Source organism: Apodemus sylvaticus, chromosome 2, assembly GCF_947179515.1.
Source record: "Apodemus sylvaticus chromosome 2, mApoSyl1.1, whole genome shotgun sequence".
NCBI classification, from domain to species: domain Eukaryota; kingdom Metazoa; phylum Chordata; class Mammalia; order Rodentia; family Muridae; genus Apodemus; species Apodemus sylvaticus.
The window spans coordinates 100,532,403-100,549,270 of record NC_067473.1 but is presented as its reverse complement, the minus strand read 5'-3'; the positions used below and the strand labels follow the sequence as shown (position 1 = coordinate 100,549,270).

At 46.7% G+C, this 16,868-nt stretch overlaps 1 protein-coding gene across 2 annotated transcripts; it reads left to right on the top strand.

The window, feature by feature from the left end:
- Window positions 1-2,233: 2,233 nt before the first annotated feature.
- Window positions 2,234-6,727, top strand: Tex37 (testis expressed 37). 2 transcript variants are annotated; one of them, XM_052172572.1, is made up of 3 exons: window positions 2,234-2,260; window positions 4,134-4,226; window positions 6,308-6,727. In XM_052172572.1, the coding sequence occupies exons 1-3, from the start codon at window positions 2,234-2,236 to the stop codon at window positions 6,725-6,727; spliced, it is 540 nt and encodes a 179-aa protein (XP_052028532.1). The 2 variants fall into 2 exon arrangements, with proteins under 2 accessions (XP_052028532.1, XP_052028531.1); XM_052172571.1 differs by having other exon boundaries at window positions 6,305-6,727.
- The last annotated feature ends 10,141 nt before the right edge of the window (window positions 6,728-16,868 follow it).

Genomic DNA, 16,868 nt, shown 5'->3' with positions numbered 1-16,868 from the left:
ATTCCTCATACTGTTTAAGTGGGATTTCCAGACCACATGGTTCTTTTCCATGTGTTTTTAAAACGCTTATTTATATCTGTATGTGCATGTGCAGGTCAGAGGGCAACTATCAGGAGCTGGTTCTCCTCTTCCACCATGTAAAACACAGCTAGTACCATCTAGGGGTGAGCAGCTTTTACTGCTGGGCCATCTTGGGCACCTCTGTGCTTACCTTTTGAGATATTATCCCCAACAGAGTATGAGATTCTCAACAACACATGGCTACTTTCTGCTTTGGGTTGTTTTTTAAATAATTTATTTATTATTATATGTAAGTACACTGTAGCTGTCTTCAGACACCCCAGAAGAGGACATCAGATCTCATTATGGATGGTTGTGAGCCACCATGTGGTTGCTGGGATTTGAACTCAGGACCTTCGGAAGAATAATCAGTGCTCTTAACTGTTGAGCCATCTCTCCAGACCATTTGTTTGTTTTTTAAATAGCTTTGCTGATACAAGTAAAAGAGAAAAGCTTTTTGATACATAGGATGAGCAGGTTCTGAGATGATGGAGACCTGCCAGGGTGTGGATTTAGTTAAACCCAGCCGGACATCATCAACCAACTGTCTTTGCTGGGAAACGCCTGATCTATAGAGTACTGCAAGCATCTCCCCTCTGGTGCCATGCAATCAGCCAGGTTTATTCTGGTGCAGTTGGTCCAGATGTCCTGAGACTCCAGGAGGGGTGAGCCAGGGACAGGGCAACTGCCCTGAGGAGAGCTGACCAGCTCCCCACATCACAATGGCCAGGGCTGATGACCAAAGCAGTTTTAATTGTGTAGGGCAGGGCTGGTCTCAGGAGTGATTAGTCATCAAGACAGTGCCAACAGGACTCTCCATACAGCTGGGACACCTGGGGTTGAAAGGGCAGGAACACTGTGTCTTGCCAAAAGAAAAGGTAGGCTCTGAACTAAAGTGAGACCCTATGTGTATTCAGAAAGGAGGAAACATGGATTATCAGTTGAGATCTGGCCAGGACCACAGCCAGCTGTCTACCATGGACCTCCAGGCAGAGTGGTCCTGGGGTCTGAAATGAGGGAGGGAGTGATGGCTGGGGATACAGCTTAGTTGGTGGAGTTGCTTGCCTAGTATATGAGGCTCCAAATTAAATCACTAGCGCCACATAACGCAGACACGGTGGTGTACACATACGTTTTTGGTTTGGTTTTGTCTTTGAAATGGTCTCTTGATGTTGTCCTGGCTTGCCTAGAGCTCACTATGTAGACCAGGTCAGAACTGAACTCGCAGAGATCCACTTGGCTTTGCCTCATATGTGTTGGGACTAAACGTGTGTGGTACACGTTTGTAATCCCAGCACTCAGGAGGTTGAGATGGGAAAATCAGAAGTTTGATGTAATTCTTAGCTACTTAGCATCTTTGAGGCCATACTGGGCTATATGAAACCCTGTCAGACAGAGGAGAGGTGGGTATGCAGAGAGAGACAGAGACAGAGACAGAGACAGAGACAGAGACAGACAGACAGACACAGACAGACAGATACAGAGACAGATAGACAGAGAAACAGATAGAGACAGAGAGACAGAGAGAGACAGAGATACACAGAGAGACAGAGATACCCACAACATGGCTTCCCTGAAGAATTCAGGGTTGGTCATGAGGGACAGGGATGGCTCTTCATGTTCACCCTTCATCTGAGAGTGTGGCCCAACTTTGTCTTGGACATCCTGCTTCTGAACTGTTGGAGGTCCAGACCTGGTGGCCCTTGCCTCCTCCAGGGAGTGATTCCTGACTCCCACTGGCTGGGAAGGTCCCACTCTGTGCACATCTTTGCAATTCAGCACCAGTGATATATTAGAAGCTTGAAATGGCCACGCTGGGGGATTTACACCACCGGGATTGGCAGATGCTGTGACGTCATGGCTTCTGTTCCTTGGTTATTAAACTTGCTTTGCTATTTGATGTACTTTTTGAAGAGATGGATTTGATATTATGAGTGAATTCTAATTCCTCTGAATCCTGTTCTGGTCCCTTTGTCTCTGGGCCCCACACACCCATCCCCGGGCCTCCACTGGTCCCAGGGAATATGTAAGGGAGAATCTCAGGGAAGGTGGAGAGGGGATGGACTAAAGAACAGTCAGTCCTGCTTGCTTTGCATAACTGTGCAAACAGTGGGATATCCCCCTGCCTGAGGCAGAGCAGGGCTAACTGACTTGTCTTTCTAGGTCCTTGACCATGGCACGTGTGGTGAAACCCCAAAAGGTAAGTGATATATGTTTCTGTCCCCCATAACAGAATCAGTGTCAGGTACAGTGTCAGTATAGAATCATTGTTCTGGGAATTTATTCATCATGGATTAGGCACCCATGGTGTAGTGTCCGAAGCATTGATGATGGACTTCTGAGACAAAGCTAAAACAAGTCTACCTTATTAAGTTTGTTATGGAGGCTGCCCTTATTTTTTTAAGTATTTTTTTTTAATTTTTAGTTTTTTGAGACAAAGTCTCACTCTGCAGCCCTGGATGGCCGGGAACTTGATATGTCTTGTAGCAGCAATTTTTTTTATTATTATTTTTGCTCCACCACTTTCTGCTCCCACTGGGTAACTCTTCCAGCCACCCACCTAGGGAATCTTTGGGTCCTCAAATGAAAGACACACACACATTAGATTATTTTTAATATGTCATCTAGCTCAATGGCTGGGCACTTCTAATCCTCTGCCTGCTACCCTAGGCCCAATCGAGGAAGCAGCCAATGGCCACTTACCCTAAATCTCACATGACCGGTTGGCTTTATCTCCTGCAGTTCCTATGTCCATCTGTATCCCCATTCCCCGCTTCATCACGATTTTCCTTATCCTCCCCGCTGTGTTAGCCTATGCAACTCTAAGGTCCTGCCCCATCTCCCTTTGCCCAACCATTGACCACTGGCATTGTTTTTGATTGATCAAAAACCAACTGGGGACAAGGACTTTTAGCATTTGGACGCACAGATTCCCAGTTGGATCAAAGCATTAGAGAACCAATCTCCAGCAATGTCTTGCTATGTAGCCCAGACTGGTCTCAACAGATCTTCCTGACTGTCTTCTCAGTGGTAGAATTAAAGGTATAAACCACCATACCTGGCTAAATTAATTTTTGTTTGCTTTTTCTTTTAAGATTGGCTTATTGTGTGTGTGTGTGTGTGTGTGTGTGTGTGTGTGTGTGTGTGTGTGTTTTGCCTGTATGCATGTGTATATGCGTGCCCAGTGCTCATGGAAGCCAGATGAGGGTGTTGGATACCCTGAAATTGGAGTTATGGGCATCTGTGAGCCTCTCTATGGGTGCTAAGAACTGAACCCAGGTCCTCTACAAGAGTAGCAGGGGCTCTTAACTGCTGAGCCATCATCTCCCATCCCCAACTTGTCTCTTGTTTCTTTGGTGATTTTTGTTCATTTGTCCTTTTGAGTCAGTATCTTTTTTTTTTTGAACTCATTATGTAGATCAGATCTACTTGTCTCTGTCCCCTGAGTGCTGGAAATAAAAAGGAGCACCACCAGGCCTGACTAGGAGCCAGTGTGTACCTTGAAATGCTATAACATAGGTGTGCACCACCACACACAACTAAATTTAATTCATTTGTAAGGATTTACCATTTTAAGTGTATATGTGGTGTGTGTGTGTGTGTGTGTGTGTGTGTGTCTGCGCGTGCTCATGCAGGTGCCCTTAAAGGTCAGAAGCTAGAGGTCAGATCTCCTAGAACTATAGATAATTTCAAGCTGCCCTTTGTGGGTTCTGGGAATGGAACTGAGGTCTCCGGGAAGAACATTTGTAAAGTGCATTACTGAAAGAGGGGAAAGGACGGTGGTCTTCATTCCTGAAAACTGGAGCACAAGAGGTGGGAGACTGACCGGGGACAGTGACGTTTGATGGCAGGGGTCTTAGAAGATTCATAGGAGTTTGTTTGTTGGCAAGGAGAACAGTTTTTGTTTTCATCAGGCAGTAAGAGCATGTGCCGGGCTCCTATGATGGTGGGAGGATGAATGGGATCAGAAGAAGCGGGGAGGGTGGTAAGGGACAGAAGCCAGATGTCATCAGAAGTCCTGCAACAGCTGTAACTAGAACAATGACAGGAGTGGGCTCTTGCTTGTCTTCTAGAATCATGTGGACCTAGATATATACCAAAGCTCATACATGGTCGACTATAAGCCCTTCGGGAAGCACAAATACGCTAGAGTCACGCCGCAAGAGGTAGGTGTTATGGAAAATAATGCGGTGTGTGGGGTACCTTTGGCAGGCCCATGCCAAGGTGTACCCCTAGGAAATTACTCCATGCAACAGATCAGGTGTAAAAGGTATTTACTGGGGAGAGGAGAGGAGTGATGGCCTGGAGAAAGGATAGAGGCAGACAAGTGGGCATGTAGACAGACAGACAGACAGACAGACAGACAGACAAGGAAGAGAGAGAGAAAGCCATGAGAGCAAGAGAAATGAGGCAGAGAAGGGTTCTGTCTCACACAGAGAATGGAGAGAGGGACCACACACGCACAGAAAGAGAGAGAGAGAGATGGAGGGAGGGAGAAAGGGAGAGAGAGGGAGAAGGAGAGAGGAGAGGGAAAGGGAGGAGAGAGAGAGAGAGAGAAAGAGAGAGAGGGTGGCTGGCAGTGCTGTTACCTGTAGCACACTTCTGGCACACCTGGAGGCAGCGATTGGTGATGGCAGCAGGTGATGACATAAGCAGTTGCTATGTCCCTAAGAGCAGGCCAGTGGGGTTGCCTGTACATTAACAGGAAGAACACTCATAGGCCTGCTATCTATCCCATGATTCCCTGGAACAATCTTTATTTTAGACTATGTTATTTTACGTGTGTTTTGCCTGCATGCATGTTTGTGTACTATATGCACGCAGGCCCACAGAAGTCAGAAGAAGTTGTTGAATCCCCTGGAACCGGAGTTGTAGATGGTTGTGAGCCACCATGCCGTTGCTGGTGACTAAACCTCATTCCTCGGCAGGTGCAGCAAATGATCTTAACCACTGAAGCCATGATTTTTATCTTTAGTCCCATGATTTTTATTTTAATGTGGACATTGTGGCTTTAAAAATAACCAATGCTGGGTGACTTCACTTAGAGGTTTTGCATATTTTTTTTTGTGTGTACATCCATCCATGTGATATGCCAAAATATACAGCACATGTAAAATTGTAAGTAATGTACACTTATAATTTAAGTAATACTGATAAGGCCATTGTGATAGCTCAGCAGGTAGATGTGGCTGTCACCAAGCCCGACTTCAATACCCAGGACACACATGATAAAGAGAGTAGATTAACGCTTATAGTTGTTCTCTCATCTCCACAAGTACCATGGCAAGTGTGTGTGTATCTCCACATGTAACACGATGTGTATACACTTATGCACAATAAATAATTAAATGTAACAAAACTTTAAACACACTGATAAAACCAACACTAATGTGCCCATTATTAGCTGGCTAAAGCACTGCATCTGTGTCCTTCTCTTACTTCCATATTCTGAATTTAGCTTCATTATTCCCACGTGTTCGTAGAATTCTATTAATTTTTTTGTTATTTACTTTAAGATAAGGTTTCACATGGTCCAGCCTTAAGCTTGCTATATAGCCAAGGATGGCCTTGAACGTAAATTTCTGATACTCTTGCTTTGACTTCTTGAGTACTGGGAAGATAGGCTCTGCAACAGGCCCAGTTTATGTGGTGCTGGGGATTGAAGTCAGAACTTGGCAAGCACTCTGTCTACTGGCTATATGCCCATACTGAGCCCTCCTCCTCTCCCTCCTCTTCTCCTCTCTTTTAAAAAAAAATAGAATTACTTGATCTGAGGAGATAACTCATTTAACAAAGTCCTTGTTGCACAAGCATGAGTTTGACCCCCAAAACCCACATGCATAGCAGCACGTCTTACCATCCCAGTGCTAGGGAGGCAGACAGGCAGATCCCTGGAACTTACTGGTTATGCCGTCTAGCCTGGTGGGCACCAGTGAGAGACTCTATCTCAAAAGATAAGGTGGATGGTTCCTTAGAAATAATATATGAAGTTGATCTCTGTCATCCGCATGTACAAATGTACACATGACCATTCTGCTCCCAGCACACACATAAGCAAAATAAAAGTATTTTGGGTGCTGGGGACGAGACCTGGGTCCTCTGTAGGTGCAGCCAGTGCTCTCAATCTTCAAGTCATCTCTCCAGCGCCGAACTTAACACTCTTAGCAGTAGTGTGGATTTTGTCCGGAACGCTGTGAGGGACTCTGCCTCAGCGACCTTTTCAGTCTTCTCTTTGTCTCTACAGCAGGCCAAGCTTGACACTCAGCTCTACAACAAAGAGTTTTACCGGCCCAAGGCCAACCCCAACCCCAAGCTGGAAGATGGGTACCCTGCTTTCAAAAGACCCCACATGACTGCCTTAGACTTGGGGGTCCCCGGCTTCTTCCCACCACAAGCTCCGGTAACTGCTAGGAAGGACGACTGCAGGTTTACCACCACCTGCCACTACGCTTACCCGGCTTCCCTGGCACTGTACCTGGCCCAGCATGACCCCTACTGGCTTCACCAAAGGGCAGAATTCCCGTGCCTCATGGAACCAGAGCGGCAGCCTGCTCCAGAAGTGGGCAAAGGTTACCTTCTACTCCCTGGCTGTCTCTGTGCCCATCACCAGAGAATCAAGGTCCCCATCTTGAATAGGTGGGGCCCCTTGATGCCATTTTACCAGTAGAAGTGCGAGAATACCCGCTGTTTCAATGTATGAAGGAATTCCATGCCAACGCTCACAGAGAAGGCACCAAAAAATAAACCGGGAAAGAGGTTCCTTATGCCAAGAGGTATTGTTTCGTCCTAATCCCGATGCAGAGAGGGAAGGGAGGAGGGAAAATCGGTGTGTGTGCTGAACTGAAATTGGTGTCATTTTTATTTTTTCTACCTTTGGGGGTGTGTATAGAATGTATGTGTATGTGTATGTGTATATGTGTGAGTGGTGGCATGTTCACATGTGGCGGTCAGAGGGCAATCTCAGTCCTCTTAAAATAGGGTCTCTTCTGTTGCATGCTATGGCTTACCCCAGGTGAGCTGGTCACGAGCTTGGGGGGTGAGGGTGGGGAGGGGTTTGTGTCCTGCTTTTGCTTCCCATCTGGCTGTAAGAGCACTCGAATTAAAGATGTTCTATTGCACCTAGCTTTACATGGGTTCTAAGGGGATTCAAACTCAGGTCCTCATGCGTACACAGCAAGCAAACACTGTATGCCCTGAGCATCGTCCCATGTTTTTGTTTTTGTTTTTTTGTGAGAGTGGTTTTTATTGTCGTTGTTTGTTTGGTGGAGGGCAGAGGAGGAAGGGTTGTACCACGGCGTGCTTGTGGAGATCAGAGGGCAATCGATGGGGGTCAGTTCTCTCCTGCCATCACATGATGACTTGAACTCAGGTTGTCAGGCTTGGCAGCAAGTGTCCTTACCTACTGAGCCATCTCTCTAGCCCTTGGTGAGTTTTTGAGATGGGGTCTCATTCTATAGTCTAACTGGCCTGGATTTTACTATATAGCCCAGGCTGGCCTTGAGTCTGCTGGGATGTATGCTGAGTCCAGCTCTGAGATTAGAGGCAAGAGGCACTTATGCATGGGTTTGTGTCATGTTTTATTATAATTAAGAGCCTTTCCTTGGAGCAAGTAGAACTCCCTTCTGTCCCATGCCATGGGTTTAACCCTCTCCAAGTTGGCATAAATGCAATTATGTGGGAGGGGTCACACTTCTAACTGGGACTTCGGAAGCCTACTCAGGCAATCAGCTGCAAAGACCCATAAAGACAGCCCTGCAGCCAGAGTCTTATTGTTGGAGGCATTTTCTCACAGACATGAGCTGAATGGTTTCTAGAGAGCTGAAGTATTGAACTTTAACCCCTAAGTTCACAGGTTATTGGTATTTGGAAGATAATTAGAATTGGAAGAGGCAGTGATGAGGAGTGACCATGATACCATTTGAGGCTTTATTTTATTTACTTTTATTTTACTGTGTGAGTGGGTGTTCCGCCTGTATGTCTGGGCACCACATGCATGCCTCGTGCCCTCAATAGCCAGAAGAGAGTGTCAGCCTTACAGACAGTCGAGATCCCTCATGTGGGTACTCATGTGGGACCCAGGAATCAAACCTGGGTCCTCTGGAAGAACAGCCAGAGCTCTGCACTCTTACCTTCTAAGCCATCTCTCCAGCCACATTTATGGCTTTATACGAAGAAGAAAAATAGAGACATAAGCTGGTACGCTTGCTCCATTTCCCTGTGATGCCCTCCGCCATGCTATAGTGAAGGAAGACAGCCTCTCCCAATGTACCGTACAGGCTGTCATCCCTGGTCCTTCCTTGCTAGTTGGAGGGACCCTTGCAAGCAGGCTGTAGAAACAAGGCTGGGGCCTGGAGGTAAGACCAACAGTTAGTTCTTGAATCTGACTATTTCTTGATGTTTACAGAGTTTAGCCATAGGTGCTGTCTCTCTTCATGCTCATTTTCCCTCCCTGAGACGTAGGAATTTGCATGCTCTTCTCATAGAAGAGAGAGAAGACCAAGAAGCCCGGCAGGGATCACCCTGTGGACTCAAACTTCTATTGCAGCACGGCTTCTAGATGAACACTACCCCTCCCACCCTCCCCAGTGGTGACTAGTTCTGAGAGTGCCTGCCTGAGGAAGGCACCTGGGCTCCTGAGGAAAATGTGGACACCAGGTCCAGATGGACACTGTAAGGTCTGGCGCCAGCTCCTGGGATTCACGTGTGTATCCAGTTTACGGGCGGCTAAGTGATTGGTGCTGTATGGGAGAAGCAACAGAACTGGATACTGAGCTTCAGGATGAAAGGAACAGCAGACGGGATCTCCTGAAGATAAATATAATGGTGTGGTGGGCCGGATAAATAGAGGTGGGACAGGAGGTCTGTATTAAAATATCTGAAACCATTCAGGTGGACCCACATTCCCAAATGTGCCTATTAATCTCATAATGTGTGTGTGTGTGTGTGTGTGTGTGCAACACATTTTAAAATTTATTTTGCTGGAGGGCAGGAGTGGAAGGCCTGCACACACACACACATTTATATATATATATATATATATATATATATATATATATATATATATATATATATATATATATATCTATCACTTAAGGTGCCTAAAAAGGTCGAACTCAGGGTTGGAGAGAATGGCTCAGTGACTAGCACACTGACATACTGACTCTTCCAAAGGATCCAGGTTCAATTCCTAGCACCCACATGGTTTCTCTCTCTGGCCTCTTTCGGACCAGGTGTAAGCTCTAATGCCTGACTACCAGTACACTCCCCCAACAATAATGATGGCCCTTTAAAATTGTTTTGTTTGTTTGTTTAGGGTTTTTTGTTTTTGTTGTTGTTTTTGTTGTTTGGATTTGGTTTTTTGAGACAGGGTTTCTCTGTATAGCCCTAGCTGTCCTGGAACTCACTCTGTAGACCAGACTGGCCTCGAACTCAGAAATACGCCTACCTCTGCTTCCCAGAGTGCTGGGATTACAGGCATGCACCACCACCACCCTGCGACCCTTTAAAATTGTAAGCAATCCACCAGTTAAATGTTTTCCCCTATAGGTTGCCTTGGTCCTGGTGGCCCTTCACAGAAATGGACCAGTAACTATGACAGGTAGCTGAAATGCCTCCTGAAATTTCCTCCTGAAATGGTGAGGAAAATTAAGAAGTTCTAGAGGTGATTGTTTGGTTTTGGACCTGGGACAAGGAACTGAGGTGCATATTTTATATACCAAAACAGATCTGGCTTCCAGCATCCCTCGGTCTCTACTTGGTATACCCTGCCACTAACCCCTGAACTTTCCAGCCCAGGGGCTGAGCTGGGCTGCCCTTCCCTCAGAGGCTCCAGACGATGTGTTTCTCTCTCTCTCTCTCTCTCTCTCTCTCTCTCTCTCTCTCTCTCTCTCTGTGTGTGTGTGTCTCTCTCTTTGTGTGTGCCCGAGCCCCCCTTCCCCCTGCTTTCCCCATGGCGACTTCCCTAGCCTTAGTCCTTGGGGCCAGGGAACTTGCCCACCTGAGAGCAGTTTCCCGATAAACCTGCCTATAATAAATATAATCTGTCTTAAATTGGCACATTTTAGTGGCAGAGAAATAACCTATCAGTGATCTGGGGGTGATAGGGTGTTATGCACAGGCAGGACGACCTGAGTTCCCATTGCCTACACCCGTGTAAAGCACAGCATGGCAGAGTACCTGTGACCACTGCACTGGAGGCAAAGCCTGCCTGATCCTGGGAGCTTACCAGTCATCTGCTCTAGGTTAAATGGCAAGCATCTTTACTGATGCTCCGGCATCAGTAAAGAACCCTGTCCCCCAAAATAAAGCAGAGAGAAGTAGAGGATGACACCAGCGAGGCAAGAAGGGGTAATGGCTTGGACCAGATGGTATTTGTAGCAGGGAAAGTGACAGCTTGGGATTTTCAGGAGTCTGCCCCTTCCCCAAGCTCTGCTTTGTTTAGTTTCATTACCTATAGTCAACTGTAGCCCAAAAATATTAAATAAAAATTTCCATGTGTATTTGTACTGGCTGGTTTCATGTGTCAACCTGATACAAGCAGGAGTTATCACAGAGAAAGGAGCCTCCTTTGAGGAAATATCTCCATGAGATCCAGCTGTAAGGCATTTTCTCAGTGGGGAGGGCCCCTTGTGGGTGGTGCCATTCCTGGGCTGGTAGTCTTGGGTTCTATAAGAGAGCAGGCTGAGCAAGCCAGGGTAAGCAAGCCAGTAAGAAACATCCCTCCATGGCCTCTGCATCAGCTCCTGCTTCCTGACCTGCTTGAGTTCCAGTCCTGACTTCCTTTGTGATGAACAGCAATGTGGAAGTGTAAGCTGAATAAACCCTTTCCTCCCCAACTTGCTTCTGGGTCATGATGTTTGTGCAGGAATAGAAACCCTGATTAAGACAGTATTTAAAAATGATTTTTATTATGTTACTCTAAATGCCACATGAAGTCTTTTTCTGCCCTACCTGGGATGCAGGCCAACCTTTTGGCATCCTATGGCAGTTGCTAGCACCATGAATTCAGATGCTTTGAACTCATTACTAAGTAAAATTAATGCTAGTTGAACACAACTACTAGGACCCTTTGGTCAGTAACCAGACAGCTTTTCTGAACTAATGGCCACCTCTTATAACAGTGCTAGATGCTATTCAGAGGCTGGAGTCTAGTTATCACTAGTCATGCCTGGAAGCCTTTGCACGAGACCCCACTCAGTCTTGCGTTGCATTGAACTCCGTATATAGCACAATCAACCACACACTAGTGCAAGAGTGGTAAGTCTGCTACTCCGACAACCAAACACTGATTAGATTTGAGACTTGATCCACAGGAAGACATCCACTTCCTGTACAGTAAACTCAGACAAATGCACATGTCTGGGGGAGATCCTGCTACTGTTTTTTTAAATGATCTTGACATGTCAGTCAAAGTACTAAATTCCAAATAATTATGTTTATATCTATAAATTAGTACTGCTGGCAGCTTTGAATGAAGTGTGGTATGTGTTTTGGGGTCCAGCTGTGGTTCTGTGTCCTCCCTTCCTCTCAGGATACCCAGATGTCACTGCACATCTGGAATAGGTAGTGTTCCTCAGGATCCCCATCTGGCTGGGAGTGAGTGCCAGGAGTGAGAGGGCTGCAGGGAGAAGTCCTTCTCTGAGGATCTTAGTGTTACAGCTCTTTTAGGTGGAGGCCTTTACCTATGATCTTCAATCAAACACCTCTCTGAGAGGATCTTAGCTTGTATGTCTACGCTTTATTCAGGGTGAACCGAGGATTCTACAGTTTTAGGGAAGTGGGTAGGAATATCCAGAGTGGACAAAGGTCACTGGCTGAAGGCTAAGGAACTGAGATGCCTCGTTATCATAGGGAGGCTTTCCAGGAGTCTTGGGTGCTTGTTGAAAGGTTTCTTATTGAGACCGACTGGTAGTTGGACCTGTAATCTCACCAAAGCTATGTGACATTCTGCAAGTAGAGGGTATAGCGGTTTCAGACTCTGCAGACAAGGTCAAAGAAGAAGCTCTGCTTGTCAAGGGAGTCCCCATTTTTAATTTATTTTATTTATATATTTATTTATTTATTTTTGTTTTTTTTTTGTTTTTTTTTTTTTTTTTTTTGGATTTGGTTTTTTTGAGACAGGGTTTCTCTGTATAGCCCTGGCTGTCCTGGAACTCACTCTGTAGACCAGGCTGGCCTCGAACTCAGAAATCCACCTGCCTCTGCCTCCCAGAGTGCTGGGATTACAGGTGTGCACCACCACCGCCCGGCGGGAGTCCCCATTTTGTGCTGAGCTCAGAAGGCTATCTGGACAATCGTAGACTTCAACCTTGATTAACAGGCCCAACAATGGAGAAGCTTCTTTTTTAGATATTCGTAACTGATGATAAATGACCATTGGATGCTCATGCATACATGGGACATATATATCCCACCCTCTCCAAGGCTCCAGGGTTTAGAGAACACTGAGGAAGAGAGGGGGTAGAAAGAATGTAAGAGTTGGGGGAGGGAATCAAATGTTGTGGGAAAGTGTCTTCCAGGCTAGACATGGCCCGGGCACTCTTAAACTCAAACCAGCTTTGAATACCTGCACAAGACCTACACAAGACTGGGCAGGCCGACGTCCTGTCACAAGAGGGTGAGGAGCTTGTGAAGCCACTCTCCTCCCCGTAGGCAGTTAATGTTTGTCGGATGAGGGAGAGACATTTTCTCCTCTGGGGTAACTTATACAGGTATTCCTGTAAGTACTGTAACTAAAACTGGTTCTCAAAAGGAAAATAGACAAAGAAGTATTAGTTCAGAAGAAAAGAGGGATCAATAGGAACATGAGAGGAACAAGCAAAGATAATAGAGGAGGGTCCGAATTATAAATAAGTGTGATGATGTCATAATGAAGTCCATTAACATATGATAGTAAACAAAGATGGAGGCCAGTGAGAGTGCTCAAAGGGCAGAGGCATTTACCACTATGCCTGAGTTCAGTCTGGGACCTACATGGTGGAAGGTGAGAATATGTCCTCTGACCTCCAAACACATACCATGACATGTGCGTGCGTGCATGCATGCACGTCACACACACACACACACACACACACACACACACACACACACACGCTGGAGGCTAGACTGGATTGGAGACTGCACAGAGGCCCTGATAAAGGAAGTGGACATTTTGCACTCACCTGACCATGCCCTGTCACTTGACATTCCTTCTATATATGTGTGTATGTGGTCAACCTGGGAGGTGAAATTATTTGTTTGCCATCCCAGAATGCACCTTGCTAAGGGGGAACTTGAGATATTCTGAGATCTTATAATTCTTCCAGATACCCTTAATTGACTTGTTTTCTGCAAGCTCTCTGAGGTAGAGAAAGAGCTGTGCTGTTAACAAACTTGCTGGCTTGGGTTACCAGCCCTTGCAGCCATCCTGACCCCAGCCCTCCAGACCCCAGCGCTTGAGTCTTTCCTTTTGTGTTTGATTTATTATTTTTTTTTCTGTTCCTCTCCTCCAGAGGCCCCCCCCCCCACACACACACTTTGGGACCCTGTCCAGAACCCTGGTATATCTCTTCTTCCTCCTCCTTTTTAAAGATTTATTTATTTAGTATGCATTCAGTGTTGTGTCTGCATGTATGTCTGGGCATAAGATCTCACATATAGCAGGCCCAAGATCTCGTTACAGATGGTTGTGAGCTACCATCTGTAGCTGGGAATTGAACACAGGTCCTCTGGGAGAGCAGCCTGTGCTCGTAACCTCTGGGCCATCTCGCCAACAGGCCCATGACAGGAGCCACAGTATCCCCTGAGGCTGTCAAGGAGACTAGAAGTGGATTTCACAAACGTTACCTATGTATTTGTCTCTGTCTGGTCCATCCTTCCATTTGTTCGTCCGTTCCGGTCCACCTTAATACCCTAGGATGGGATTTGGTACGCCACACTCACAGCAGAAAGAAAGCCTTCCAGGAGCCCCAGCCACTGGCAGCTCAGCAGGTGTGCGCCTGGGGTCGAGTCAGTCAACTTGAGTCAGGCAGGCAATTAGTGGCAGGGGAATGGCTGCCTCATGCATCCGCCTGCCCGCCCGCCAGGTCCCTCTCCCGGGCTCTCCTCACAGTAGTTGAGCCCCCCCCCCCCCCCCATCAGTTTCTCCAATGATTGAGTTGCTTGTACACATTTGCCTGGATGAGTTTCCTCATCCGGTGGGTGCCGCAACTGGCATTGTCTCAGCCTTTCCTCCTGAGTCTGTCGTGCCCAGGTAGCCAGTCTGAGATTTTTGGTTCCCTTCACCGGTTCTTCACACCAACAATTCCTGGCGCCACTCCTCGCTGGGCTGGAGCCAGGTTCCAGACACAACCGGGAGAAGCAATATAGCATTCCTTTATTTTAGGTCTTTGCAAACTCACGCTGTGCCTCGACTCCAGGCAGACTCGGATGGGGATGGGTAGGTGGGTGGGGACTGACTCACCAACTAGCTATGCCCCGCCTCTGGAGTCTAAGGTCAAAGCCCTGGAAAGAAAGTGATAATCCCAGCCCTTTTCCCACAACATTATCTCAACCCAAACCCTCATCTATGGAATAGGAAATGAAGGGAAGTTTCTATCCCTGTCTCTGTCCTTCCCCACGGTTCCGCTCATTTCTTCAAGGACAGTTCTTGGCTACTGCAATCATAATATGCATAATAGGTTGGCTGTCATCTAATCCTGGCTAATACCTGCTTGGCAGGTGCATACTGACTATCTCACCTGGCTTTCTTTGCAGCAGGTTTTACTAGGGCTAGGTTTTATTTGTTTGTTGAGACAGGATTTTTTACTAATGGTTCTTGCTGGCTGGGAACTCACTATATAGACCAGACTGGCCTGGAATTGATAAAGATTGGCTGGAAACTACTTCCTGAGTGCCGGGATTAAAGCTGTGTCCCACAAGCACCCCACAAAAGTTGCCTGGTCTTTGCAAGTCTGTGTTCTATTTCCTGCCTCTTTCTGTTTTCACCCAGGTGGAAACCTGAGACTAATCAATGGGAACAGTTCCCTTTCTACCTTTCTATCCAACCAGACAGAAGAACACTCAGAATTCTGCAGATGTGTATGAGGTTTTTCCGGGGTGGGGTGAGGTGGGGTAGGTCTGGCTCTATAATCTACAGTTTAGCCATCAAATCTCCCATGAACCCTGGGAGAACTCACTCATTTTTGAGTTGAGAGAAGTTAAACCCTGACTTCAGTCTGAGTCTCTGTTGGACTCCAGGTGTGTATGAGATCCTGCAATACAAGTAAAATCTCTTATTGAAGTCTTCAAACTATGTTATTTGCAGTAGTGGATATAGATGAGAGAGCTGAAAGACAATTGTAAACAAGAATCCAGAAGCTGTGATTGCAGAAGACAGTCCTGTCACCTGTCATTCCGGAAAGGGGGGTGGGGGAGCCCTCAGGGATTTTTAGAAGCAAGATGGGGACTTGTTATGCAAATGTGGGTGACCTGAGAAGCCCAGCTACTGCAGTTACGTTAGCTATGTGATCTTGTTCCGTGGCCTGTAAAACAGCAACTGAAAATGATTGCTTTTACCAAGGACCTAGTAAAATTAAAGGTCATGTAAAATTCTATAAAACAGTACAAATTTGAGACAGCCTAGTCTTCAAATTGAGTTCCTGGTTAGCCAACCAGATATAGTAAGACTCTTTTCTGTAAGTAAGCTCTACCCCACAGTTACCTGGCAACAGCCAGGTAGGCCTGGCCCACTATGAAAGGGGATGCTCAGCCCCTCCTCTTTCTCCTACCTCTCTCACTCTCAGCCTCTCCCTTGCCCCTCTTGGGCTCTCCTCCCCTCCCCCCTCTCTCCACATGGTCATGGCAGCCTCTGCTTCTCTACTCTCTCCCTCTCTCTGCCTTTCTCTGCCTCTACTACCCTCTCAACTCCCCTCCCCATGCCCTGAATAAACTCTATTCTATCCTATACCACTGTGTGTCTGGTCCCTCGGGGGTGGGGGGTGGGGGGATAGGGGGGTAATGGGAGGGTGGGAGTGGGGGGGGTAAGGGATGCCTCAGCATGGGCCTGCTGAGGTACCCTCTTCCCTCACACCTCACCATACACCCATAGGACATTATCTTAGTACTTTATCTTTATCTTCCTAAAATACCATTTTAAAATTGCACTTCCACTGCTGACTCATTGGATACACTACCCACAGTGTGAATGTCTCACTTTATCCAGCTATTGAGTAATTCTTCGGAAGATCCTTGAAGAGATGAGTCCCTCTTCTCTTAGTTACATCTCCTTGTCACTCCTTACCCTTAGCTTCTAGTTCTGAGTAGGTGAACTCTGTCAGGTTCCTGCTGGGAGGCCCCAGAGGCCTGGACTTGCTACACCTTGCAACTCTAGCTTCTCTCTGTGCCTCCAGGACTGAGAAGAAGGATACTTGGACCAAATTTGCTGTCATCTTTCATGATAGTGTCTCTTGACACAGTTTTAAAGCTAACTTTGGGCAGACCTCGGGGCCCACGATGAGATAGCTCAGCACCTAAAGTGCTTGCTGCCAAGCGAGAGAACCGCACATGCCACACGTCCGTTTGCCTCCACATATAAACATATGCACACAGAAAAATTATTTTTTAAAATTGCATTTATTGCTGGGCAATGGTGGCACAGTTAAGCCCAACACTTGGGTGGCAGAGGCCTGGTCTACAGACCAAGTTTGAGGACAGCCAGAGCTACACATAGAAACTGTGTCCGTAAAACAGAACAAAAGAAAACAATAGATTTATTTTGCGGGGCGGAGGGTGGGCACATGCCACAGTGTGTGTACGGAGGTCAGAAGATATCTGGTGGAGTTGGAGTTTTC